Below are 13,028 nucleotides of genomic sequence, written 5' to 3' on the forward strand. Positions count from 1 at the left end.
CACACCCTTACTTCCAGCGACCTTTCGTGACAGCAGCTTGCACGGTTGCAATGCTATCGTGGCCAAAAAAAAAACACTCCACAGACAAACACCCTGGCTGTTATGGCTGGTAATTATACTGAAAGCTACTCAGAGCAAGAGTCAATGTGTTCATTTTAAAAATAATAAGTTGATTCTTTATTCTTTGGATTCTGATATGACTAAGGCCTCAATTAAAGCTTTCAAACTGTGGAGGGTACAGATGTACAGATTTAGTTTTTGCAGATGGCATACAGTTTAATTAAGGATCATTTAAATTCAAATTTGATATATATTTAAGATAGCTTCATGTAACGTAATAAATTAAATAAGTTCTTGTTAAAGCATTAAAATGCACACAAAAGTAGCAGCAATCAAAAGATAAATTACGTAACTTGAGGTGGAAACTTGTGATTCCACCTCCTGTAATGTTTTGATAAATTCAACAGTGTCTCAACAAATGTACAAAGTAATTCTGAGAAACTCATGGAGGGGAGCTGTTCTTCTAGGAAAGGTGCTGAATTGTGGCGTTTTTTTTGGAGGTTAGTTTAATAAGGCCTCATGCTTCATGTACAAAACTACAAATTGTCTGATTCTAAATTTGTAAATGGTGCATAATCTCCTCAAATTGATATTCACACGGAGATAAATCATCGTGGGATTTCTCTCTCTCTCTCTCTCTCTCTCTCTCTCTCTCTCGCTCGCTCTCTCTCTCTCTCTCTCTCTCGCTCTCTCTCTCTCTCGCTCTCTCTCTCTCTCGCTCTCTCTCTCTCTCGCTCTCTCTCTCTCTCTCACTCACCCACTCACCCTCCTCGCTCTCCGTCCTCCTCGTCCCTCCAGCCTGCAGAGTTTTCCGTCCTGTGTCTGGATAACATCGTAAACGAGGACCACCTGACGGTGAGACCGGACTAAATGGAAGCAGCGGAGGAAACTCTCACTTACCGAGATGACACCTTACTTCACAGGAAGCTGCTCCCAGAGGACAAGCATAAGGACATCACAGACAGTAAGGGCCACGCCACCGAGAAAAAAAGCGAGGAGTCAAACTATGTGGACCTGGACATGAAACCAGACGGCGCAAAAACAGTGAAAGTGACTTTCACTGGCGAAGGAAACCAGCTGTCTGTTATCAAATGTGACAGTTCAAAGCAAGGGGAGCATGACGAGGAGGGTAAAATCATTTCAGAGGACTTTATTGCAGAGAAGTTAGAGGACAAGGGGACCACCGTCTCCGGGCCTGTTTCGGGTAAACCTCCTTTGGAAACTCTGACCAAACTTCCCAACACCGATCAGGACTTTGAGAATGAGAATCAGCGGCAGGCCGAGCTCGACCCGAGTGACTGCAGTGACCATGTGTGCAGTGAGAGTGATGAGCTCCAATACACGGACATGTATCTGAACAGCAAGACGGAGTCGGATGATGGTGCCAGCGCGGTGCTGTCCGACAACTGCGGCTCCGAGACCGTGGAGGACGAGTCCCACTATATCACGACGCACGAAATCCAGTTGACCGAGCTCGACCATGATGTAGATTACGACCTGGGCCGAGGGACATGTTGGGATATTGAAGACGACAACCTGGTTTATTCCTTTGTGGATTACGCGTCTTTTGAAAGCGATGAAACGCAGGAGGGGATTTTGATACTGGAGGGCAGGAGCCACGCGAAAGTGCAGTCTAATCTTGGTGGAGCAGTTGTCAGCACAGAGCAGGATGATAGTGAATTTTGTGACTCGGACAAATGTGCCAGCTCAGATGAAAGCGTGTTCAAAAACCACAGCGGAGACGCTAATGCGGGGAAAATTCATTTATCAATCAAAACATCCTCCAGGGCGGTCAACGAACCTGTCAATGTCTTTGACAACAGCACATGTGGGTACACGAAACACTTTGGAGACGGGAGCCACTTCTCTTTTGTGAGCTCTGGTGGCAGAGTGGGGCCCTTCATCCCTGCTCCGGGCCGTCAGCACCTTGCATCGAAACTTAGACGCAAAGATATTAATGAGTATTCCAGCGGAGCGTCCAGCTCCATCAGTGAGTTGGATGACGCTGACAAAGAGGTGCGTAATTTAACCGCCAAGTCTTTCCGGAGCTTGGCATGTCCATATTTTGACGCCATTAATCTTAGCACCTCGAGTGAATCCTCTCTGTCGGAATATGGGCTAAATAAGTGGTCAGCTTATGTGGACTGGAATTATGGAAACATATCTAGGGGAGGAGACCGGAGCGTAATTGCGCACAAGACTTCCAGTGCAACTTTGGAAATGAATAAGACTGTGGACAGTAAGAGGCATGGTAGGTCTTTTACCGGCATGAAAGCTCCACCAACCAAAATGTTCGCGTTGAACAAGAGAACTACTTCTCAACAATCATCTTCTTCTAGCAAAAATGTCGAACTGAAAGATCCTGTTCAGTCAAAGCAGCGTGGAGTCACGTTGAATTTCCGCTGTAATGTCGAAGCACCTGAAGGCACCAGACGTCCAAAATGCTCCAAAAAAGCACGATCCAATGAGGTTACTGGGACTGTGTTGGCCAGGTCAGGGTGTGAGATGCAATATCATAACACAGATGGCACCGATGATACACACAAAAGAGCAGTTTATGCATCAAGTCTTTTGAAAAATGTGATTTCCAAAAAGATGCAGTTTGAACAGGAGCGCAAAATGGAGAGGGGTGAACTTCGTGACACATACCCAGCTCTCTCCCCGAGTTTTCAATTTAAAGATCAAGACGGGATGAAAGACAGGAGTCAAGGGAGATGCTTACAAAGACAGACATCAGAATCAGGCTCAGGATTTACTATTAATTCCTCTGATGATCAAAGCCTGGAGGGCAGCAGACCCTGCTCCTGTGAGCCTGCAGAGAAAAGCAACAAACCATCAGATGATTCAGAAAAGCGACAACAGGAGCCGCCAAAGGCATTGCTCATCCACAGTCAAAGTAGTGCATTTAATTCAGTGAGAGATGAGCCAGAACCTGTAAATGAGGCTGAACCCACATCTGTAATTGCCACACAGACCACAACAAAAGGATTAGACTCCAGCAGCATGCTGACAAAACTGCTGTTTGTTCCAAGCTGCCAGCTCCTTTCAAAAGAGAAGGATTTTACAGAGGACTTGTCAAGCCGTGCACCTGTCACAGGCGCACATGCTGGCCAACAGAAATGTGAAAAAGAGTTCAAAACAGGCAATAATGGAAACATATTAGACAAAGAAGAAAATGAGAAGGGAGGAAAAACCCCAGAGATAAAAATATGCCTGAGGAGTGTGAAGGAAAATAAAGGCTGTACACTGAATATTGCCAACCTGTTAACCCCTAAAATAAGCTTCAACACTGTGAACACATTCAGGGCAGCAGGTGATGCCAAATGCCACGTTTTGTCTGCTTCAGATAAAATCCCAAACTTTACCGTTAGAGACATAAGAGACACCAAATGTAAGTTTCAAACACCAATATATCAAGTCAGAGATGTTCGTAAATTGGTAAAAAGTTCATATCGCTTTGTTTCATTGGATAACAGTGAGAGTAAATGTTCCACGGCAGCTGATAAACTTGAGGCCACAAAGGAGCCGGTTAAGCATGTATTACCAGTCTCCTATTGTGATTAAATGTCACTCTGTAAAAACAAATGTCAAACATCAGACAGCTGAGGTGTTACAGACACAAGCAGAAGAAAATACACCATCACATTGCACTGCCAGAAGGGTGCCACTTGTTGTATCAAATATTGAAACCAAACTGACAAAACAGAGGCAGGAGAAGTTTACATGTGAGACGGCTGAAAGGAGAAATGAGCCAAAAATACCAAAACAGGCTGCACTAGAGAAGCTTAAAGCCGCAGTCAAAACAATGGAGCAGCTTTATGTATTTGATAGAAATGAATGGAAGCGTAAAACTCAAGCTCCACAGCCAATCACAGACAGTCATGTGTTGTCTCTTATTGCCAGTGAGGAGCATGGAGCAGAGGAGCTGGAGACAAACCCTGACAGGATTCAGTCACAGGAAGATAAAGGAGCTTTGAATATCATACATGTTCCATATGACGATGACACGTTTAAAACACAATCACAGCAAAACAAAACATTTAGTAACAAACGCGTCCTTCATTTTGGCAATAAGGCACATGTCAGCATTAGCTCAGTTAGTAAACCTATTCCACAAAGCTCTGCGCCACAAACATCATCGACTATGAAAAGCGCCAAGACGCTGGTAGCTCCACTCTCGGTGAAAATAGAGCCCCCAAAACACTGCCAGGTGGAGCAGGGAAAGGTCAAATTCATTCCCACTAATCCCACTGTCGCACAGGCCTGCTCAGACTCTGAGAACTATTTAACCATCCCGGGGCTGGGGTATACCAATGAAATCAAACTGCTGAATCGAGAGCCCGTTTCGAGGGAGGTGAATTCAAATGTTAGACAAATCAAAACAGACGACAGGAAGACACCTGAGCAGAAAAGGTCTCCGTTAATTATGGAGTACCCGGCTTCAAGCATCTACCATCACTCGGCCACAACAGGGCCTCAAGCACAGCAGCAGATATTGTGTTTCTCTCCATCTGTCCCGTCTGTGTCACCTACACCATCTACTGGAGAGAGAGTCCCACAAACAGAGCGCAAGATGCTCTTGGACCCCACCACAGGACATTATTACCTGGTGGACACTCCCATACAGGCCACCACAAAGAGACTATTCGACCCTGAGACAGGCCAGTACGTGGATGTGCCCATGTCCCATTCTCCTGTGGCAACTGTCAGCCCTGTGCCTCTCTCGTTGTCCCCCCTGGCCCTGAGCCCAGGAGTGTACGCCCCCACCTACATGATCTACCCAGGCTTCATCCCCTCGCCCACTCTGCCAGCCCAGGCGTTGTTGCCTCAGTCGCCGTGTCACTTTGAGTATGCAGGTGGAGAAAAGGTGAAAAATGGCCCTAATCCGGAAATGAATCCATCAGGCCCAGAGAGTGCGTATTACAGTGCAACAGGTGAGGCATCACAAGTGCCACTGCAGCTTCCTGTAAGTTTGGGACATGTGACCGCCAGAGGGGGTGCAGCCAGCTCCGACAGGAAGCCAGTTATCAGCATCACAACACAACAAGGTCCAAGAATCATCGCACCACCCTCCTTTGATGGAACAACAATGAGCTTTGTAGTGGAGCATCGGTGACCAAGGAAATATCTCATCATCCATGTAAGTTAGTAGATATTCACATGACCCCTTTACTCTTACTACTCTTCTTCTTTATGTATGTAAGTGAGTATAAATGTGCTTTCATTGATTTAACATTTGAATACATTTGATTGAAACCAGATAAAATATCGATAGTTTTTTTTTAATATTGCACACAAGCTTACTTACAACTCTACTGAATCAATTAAACCTAAAGGTTACTCAGTTTTAACATTTCTTAATATTTTTCTCATATTGCTAAAGTAGAAGAATGTTTACTTGTGTAGAAAACTACACATTATTTAATAAGAAGTCTCATTTAAAGAAGTCTCTGACTTAGTTGGTTGCATATAACCAGTATGCTAACATGTTAGCTAAGATTTATTGTGTCAATTTCAAATATGAGTACATGCTATTTTAAGGAATTGAGAAAATTGGCCATTGTCTAATACAAAAAAATGCTAATGAAATATTTAGACATTTTTAATTGAAAAACACATTGTCACATAGCTAAAATAGTGTTACTGCTTTTTTTATTTATCAAAAATGGACATTTTGGAGATTGAGACACAGTTTTCACAGGACTGTACATATAAGCTTAAAAAAGCGATGACAGCAATGAACATTTACTTGTCATTTGTAAATGTTCACATCTCTTAATAAATAAACCATGCCCTGAATTGGAAGAGATTACTGGAGTTTGGTATTTTGAGGTTGTTGATGCTGAACTGTGTGCTCTCATTGTACAGCATTGTAATCACTCACACAGTCATACGGTCCTGACGTACTACATGACTTTAAAAAATAATAATAATTTTGAGTTGTAAATGTTGCTAAAGCAGCAGCCCAGCTTGGCTGCTTCAGCAGTGACATGTCAGTGTTAATAGACATGCAGTAGCTTCATGACAGGTAACCTGACTCCACTGGGCATGCTGGGATTTTCAGCTTCGGGCCGGAGCGAGTCGGTTGAGTTCCCTTTTCTCTGCATTACATATCGTCGGGCTATTTTGATAGTGTGAGACGTGTTTGTTTACATGGTTTATTCTCAGGTTTGAAGAGTGTCACAGGAAAGTATTCCAGTTAGTGGTACCTTAGTTATTCTTAATCAGTGTTAGAAATCATTGAATTACTCGGATAACATTACAGTTCATTAATATGTTTGTTCCGTGTTCGTGACCTTTCATGAAAACTTTCTCCCGGCTGAATGAGTTGGAAAACCCTTTCACCCAAATAAGGAAAATAAATGTTTCCACTTTCCATTATCTAGTAGACAGTTACAGTTGTATTTAAAGGGTTTTTTAACAGCAGTTTCTCTTTTTACAGTTTGCAAGTTATTGGTTTATTACACAAACCTCGCTGTCAATACATTTCTTTGAGAAATCTTTCCAATTTAGAAATTTCAATAAAAGCATAGCGCAGTGACGAGGAAATTGAGTTAGTCACAAAAGTATTTGTGTCAACCTCAGTAAACCAAATCTTTCTGCACGTGCCGTGGTCACTTTCCTACATGTCAGACGTGTCAAGCTAACTGTACTTTTTCAGGGTTATCATCCAGAAGCTCCAGCTTTACCTTTAGCTGCACTGTGTCAATTTTGGCTCAATGCTAGCTTGTTAGCATGCAATACTTACCGATAGCATGCTAACACATTTGTACATTAACCAAACTTCATCCAATGGAGTTTTATCACTTGTTTCAAATATATACTGCTCTTATACCATACTATAATGTATATTATACATTACCTTAGGAAACTCAAGTGAAGTGAAGTTTGGAAACAACAATTATGTTTCTCAACGTTTTTAGCTTTCGCAAGTAGAGCTAAGTTAAATGCTAAGATTATGTTTAAAGGCTCATTTACACACTTACCATATTTATAATTACTTAGTTATGAGTACCAGATCCAGGTAAAACTCAAAAGGCCTTTCTCACAGCCAACTGTTCGACTTGTCATAACAGGAAAAGCACAAGTGTACTTAATAACATTAATCAAGTGTCCCAGTAAGCTATTGACCTGCAAGCATAGTGCAAGTAACTGAAACACCAATGTGAAATACTGTACAACCCTTGTTAAAGTTATTAATTACACCTGAGCTTTTCTCAATATGACATAAGTTATAAGAATCAAATACATGTACTTTCACATACACAATAAAAAACATATTAAAGACAATGAGAAGGAAAATAGAAATGATTAAAATAGAAGTGCAGTGGAGACATGAATTGGTCAAATGGACCAAGGTACCCAAAGCAGTTTTTATTTTAGAGATTGGCCCTGTCTGTTCAAAGCATTAATAATGTTGTTTAATGCTGTTTAAAATAGATTTGTTGCTCTAGGCAGTAGGCCTACTAGTTGACTGCTAACGACAAAGGACATACCGAGTTTGATAGAGTAGCATATATGTTTCAAGCATATGATAAATGTATTTTGAGCCTTTATAGACAGGCATCAGCATTTTGCTGCAGTGCAATTTGAAAATAGGATTAATGTGCTCAGTTCTCCTGGTTCCTAATTTGCTATCTAGTAGACTTTTTGGGGATTGGGACAGCGTGACAGGAGACATCTTTAACCTGAAATACAGAAAGAAAGAGATGCAGAAATATAGAAAGAAATAAGACAAACAAAAATACAAAATACAAAACAACAGTTCATACACTCATACACACACACACACACACACACACACACACACACACACACACACACACACACACACACACACACACACACACTTACAACTAGTCACAGTCCATTCTCAGCTAATGTGTCAGAGCAATAATACAACTGCATGAGCATGAGGGATACATGTCAGCTGGGTGGTGCGTGGCAGGCAGGGGCCTAGCATGGGGTTGAGTAGTGGTGTGAATAGGAACACAGGGTGTCTCTGTGTGTGTGTGTGTGTGTGTGTGTGTGTGTGTGTGTGTGTGTGTGTGTGTGTGTGTGTGTGTGTGTGTGTGTGTGTGTGTGTGTGTGTGTGCGTGTCTAACTGATGGTGGTGGTGGGGGAGTTTACGGCGGCGGGACGCAGGGGCATGGCTGGGATAGTGATGCAGGAGGAAAAGGTCAGGCAATGTAAAGTATTTGTTGTGCTGATGCAGGGAGAGGACAGCTGCTCGCAGAGATCAGATGCTGCTGCAGCTCCAGCTTGGAAGCGAGTCTGCAGCGCTGAGATTGGGTCAACTTTTTATAGCCCCCTCCTCCTCTGCTTTTTCCTAAACAGGGAGAAGGAGGTGGCGAACACTGCCAACCTCTAGCACTCCTACATAAACAAATCGAGTAGCGTGCCCCCAGCAGTGATTCGGCTGAATCTGGTCAGCTGGTTCAGAACCAGGAACTACAGGCTGAAACATTACAATGGTTTAGGACAACGACTCCTATCCTAAACTGGACAAAAACTAAATAATGTTTCTCCTCTATAATCCCACCTTGTTTTCATTGCGTCCATCAGAGTTCAACAACTATTTTATGTCTTCTTTTTTGTCACCTCTAGACATCTCCACCGAAGAATCTGCCTGCATTCACCGTAAGGGCAGTTTTCACCCCAGCCACCGATCTACTCCCCAGGACAACTTCCACCAACAACCGTTTCTATCCCCTCTCTGTTTTGTTATTTATCTTTGCAGCAGACATTACTGTAATCTGTATGCATTGCAGCACTTTTTAGAGTAAACGTATTAAGCCGTGTTCTCTGGCTGATGCTATATGAATCTGCTTTGTAATACTTTCCATTCAGCTGCTGTCTAGAACTTTTGAAATGCTGTTTGGGCCCTGCAAAATGTCTATTCAAAAGGAAACGAGACCAGCCTTCGACAGTTCAGTGTCCGTTATTATCGACTAAACCACTATTTTATTATTATGAATTTAAATTGATCATGTCTTTAAAGCAAGACTATAATTTTTGAAAGGTAAAACTTTATTCTACAATTAAAAGTTGAACTCATAAGTAATAAATTCAACCTTGCTGAACACAATACACTCAGACATAGCTAATGTCAGCAAACTTGATAGATATTACTGTGTAACTGACATTACTGAGTCAGTTTGCTGACGTTTTGTCTCCAGTTGTACTACTGCTACACTCCGTTTTAGGATGTCACAGATAAACTTCTCAATGGTTTTACCAAAAAGAACAAGCCTTGCTGGCAGTTTGGCCTAAAGGATCCCTGAAGCAGCAGACAGGTATCAGGAGGCCGGAAGGACTTTAGCTTCTATGGTTGCAAAAACATGTGTGGAAGGAGTTTCAGTTGGCAATGGAGAAAGATTTTTGATCAGTCTCATAGAGGTTCTGCCAAATATCAGATGATAGTCTGGCTTGGAGGGCGAGGCAGGGCTTGGACAAGGCTGTTTTCATCATGGGGTTAGAACTGCTAATCCAGACCAACAGCATTGTTGGAAAATTGAAAACACATTTTAAAGAACTCCTGAACCCGACTGAGACATACTCCATTGGGGAAGCAGAACTGGAAGGCTCGGTGAAAGCCTTGTCCATTTCACTGGAGGTCACTAAGGTAGTCAAAAAGATCCACAGTGCAAGGCTCTTGGGGTGGATGATGCTGAAGGCTGTAGACATTGTGGGCCTGTCTTTATCGACATTCCTCCTCAATGTCATGTGAGGGTCAGGGTCAGTGCCTGTGGACTGGCAGACCAGGGTGGTGGTTCCCATTCTTTATAAAAACGGTACTAGAGGGTGTGCTCCAACTATTATTAGGATATCAAAATGCTCAACCTTCCTGGGAAAACTTAATACAGGAGACCTGAAAGGAGGCCGATTGTCAAGCCTTAGGTCCAGGAGGAGCAATTCCGCCCTGGTCGTGGTACGATGGAGCTCTTTACCCTTGAAAAGATACTGTGGAGCAGCGGACCCCAACATTTTTTATGTCTCCTCATTGGGTCTTTTCCCTTTTCCAAAAAAGCTCTTTAAAGACGTTTGCTTTCCACTCATTGTTGCTTGTGGCTTATTTTTTTGGAAGTAATGTATCACGTGACAGACAAGCGTCTTGACATGTGTCAAGAGACACAGACGTACAGACAGATGTATCGGATAAAAATAAAACCTTTCAAAATAAAATATTTTTTTATTCAATCTTTCTGTGCGGCCCGGTACCAAATGACCAACGAACCGATACCACCATTGGGGACCACTGCTGTGGAGTACGGTATTTTGTTTTGGGTACTGTGGGAATATGCATTGCTTTTATTATGAGCCATTTGGTCCTTATAACTGGAGAGAGCTGTGTGAACATTCGGTTCTCAGCGGGTATTGGGCTACACCAGAGTTGTGCCTTGTCACAAATTGAGTTTGTGATATGCATGGACAGAATTTCTAAACATAGCCGAGATGTAGCCTCAGGATTGCGTCTCTGCTTTTTTTGGATGATGTTGTTCTGCTGGCTTTATCAGACTGGGACATCCAGTACGGGGATGGTTTGTGGCCAGGTGTAAAGAACAAGTGTCAGTACTTCCCAGTCTAGGGCCATTGTAAAATGGTGGATTTTTTCTTTAGAGTTTTAAGTGAAGGGAGGGTCTTGTACATGACTGAGAGTAAAGATGGAGTCAGAGATTGACAGGAATTTTGGAGCCACAATGCAGATGCTGTACTGGACTGTTGTGGTGAAGAGATCTCCATTAACCAGTTGATCTGTGGTCCAACCCTCACCTATAGTCATAAGCTTTGGGTACTGACTAAAATAATAAGATGGCAGACACAGGCCACCAAAATGAGTTTTCTTCGCCGGGTGGTTGGGCACACCCTTAGAGAGGGTGTCAAGCTCAGACATTTGCAAGGACCTCAGAGTAGGACCCCTGCACTTTCATGTTGAAAGGAGCCTCTTGGATGCTTATAGTACCTGTGGAGGTATTCCAGACACAGGATACGTTGGAGGGTTAACAATGCCTTTATCATCTTCCACAAAAAGATGGAAGAATTGGCGAGGGAGTTGGACATATGGGCTGCCTTGCTTAGCCTGCTACCACCCTAATCCAAAACCAGATCAGTAGTGGAAAATGGATGGATGGATAGAAAACATTTAACTGAACACTCTCACATCTTTGGAAGTTACCCTTCCGACAATGTGCCAATATCCTGTAATTGTTGCTTGTGTCCACAGTGGCTGTTGATCAAAAGTTACGTAGTCTTGCTTTAATTGACGCAATAATATAATTACTTATGGTGAATACAACCTATAATATTTTACCTTTTTCTGAAGACAGGGACCATTTGTCTGCACTGAACTTTAATACAAAATGCAATGTAAGATGTCATTTTAAATCACCCAAAGTGTAGTCAGAGAAAGAATTAAAATGATTGTATTTCAAAATAATATATTTAAAAGATGACCCAAGTAAACGGTAAATATCTGACGTTGCTATGTATCAGGTTACTACTACCCAACACTAATTTTCCACATTCACTAGAACATTTCCATGTTTTTTTAGAAGTCGTTTGCTCTGTTCTACTTGGAAGTATGTGTAACCTCTGTGTCACGACTCACAAAATACTGCTAATACCGGCACGACATATATGCTGTATGAAGTATTGAATGTTTAGATTTTAAAAGTATGCACCTTGCATGTTGGAGAGAGAATGAAAGAGAAACACATTAAGTGTGTTGCTCAGATAAAACGGAGCTGAGACTCTGGTTTAAAAGTGTACTTGGTTCAGTATTTCCGAAGTAGTGTTGGGCCTAATGAGTCAAAACCAGCTGAGACATTTAGGGGATCACTTCCTCTATTGGTGTTGGTTTATTTGACACTTTTGTGTGTAATGAGATGGAAGTTAGTGCGAGTGCATCTGAATGTGTCCGTGTTCATGGCTGTGAGTTATGTATGGCATTTCAGTATTCTGTGAGCGTACAACAAGGAGTCATGTTACTTCACTGTAGATGAGAGCGTAAGACGGCACATGTGTTGGGTGTCTTTACACTTTACACACAGCAATGTCCGTTTCTCTGTTTTAACACTCTTGACCTCTATAGCCTAAATGTGTATGAATTGAGGTTTTCGTGAAAATGACACATCAAGTGATGACATACATATTACTGCTTTCTGTAGAGTTAAGCTCTGAGATTGTGTTTTTGTCTGTTCTGTTTCCTTTTGAATATGCAGTGGGGCATCATAGGTCATTCTGCTAGACTCAGTTATACCAGCATCCCATGTAGAATGAATGCAAACTGTAGATTGCTATTTTATTTATTTTTAGCATTTCTCAAATCCAAACACACTTTAAAGGTATTTGGAGCTGCTGGTCAGTCTATGTACCTTTATCCTGTAAAATACATGTTATTATGCCTCTGTGACAACAGACTTTATATAAATTGCCCTATGAGTTGATTTCATTATATAAATTCATGCAGTGATTTGAAAGACTTGTTGACTGTGCAGTAGATTGGACATGGTTTGCTTTTTTAGAGCAACTTCATGTTAAAACATTTAAAGCATTTTGAGGTGAAATGTAACTTAAATTTGTACATTTAATTCGTAAAACATTGTTCTTCTTAATGCTAGTATTTTATTTATAATTTTTAATGAATGTGCCCCTGAGGCAGTTGAGAGCAGTGCAAGATAAACAGTAATTTATTTAGATATTGTGAATTTGTTGTATAGAAATGACTTGCCAAGTATCCAAAAACAAAACAAAAAAGGAAATGAGTCATGATATACTACCTCCTGCCAGATAATTTTAAAAGTATATGTTTGATCAGCAAGTTGTCCAAAGGTGGAAGATAAAATACATATGTCTCTAATGTCAGATGATTTAATAAAGCACATATCATTTTGAAACCCTGTGAAGACTAACATAAATACGAGCTATATTAAATTTGTAAGCTCCAGTAAACCAGCTATTCTAATGTT

The 13,028-nt window shown here is 41.8% G+C and overlaps 1 protein-coding gene across 1 annotated transcript; it reads left to right on the forward strand.

Moving 5' to 3' along the window:
• Nucleotides 1-883: 883 nt before the first annotated feature.
• LOC115014796 (uncharacterized protein C4orf54 homolog) lies at nt 884-13,028 on the forward strand. Its single transcript, XM_029441860.1, is given in 3 exon segments — nt 884-3,606; nt 3,608-5,200; nt 8,668-13,028. Coding segments are annotated over 2 exon segments (4,245 nt in total). The 5' UTR covers nt 884-930; the 3' UTR covers nt 5,177-5,200; nt 8,668-13,028.

The sequence above is a fragment of the Cottoperca gobio genome, chromosome 1 (assembly GCF_900634415.1).
Source record: "Cottoperca gobio chromosome 1, fCotGob3.1, whole genome shotgun sequence".
Lineage (NCBI taxonomy): Eukaryota > Metazoa > Chordata > Actinopteri > Perciformes > Bovichtidae > Cottoperca > Cottoperca gobio.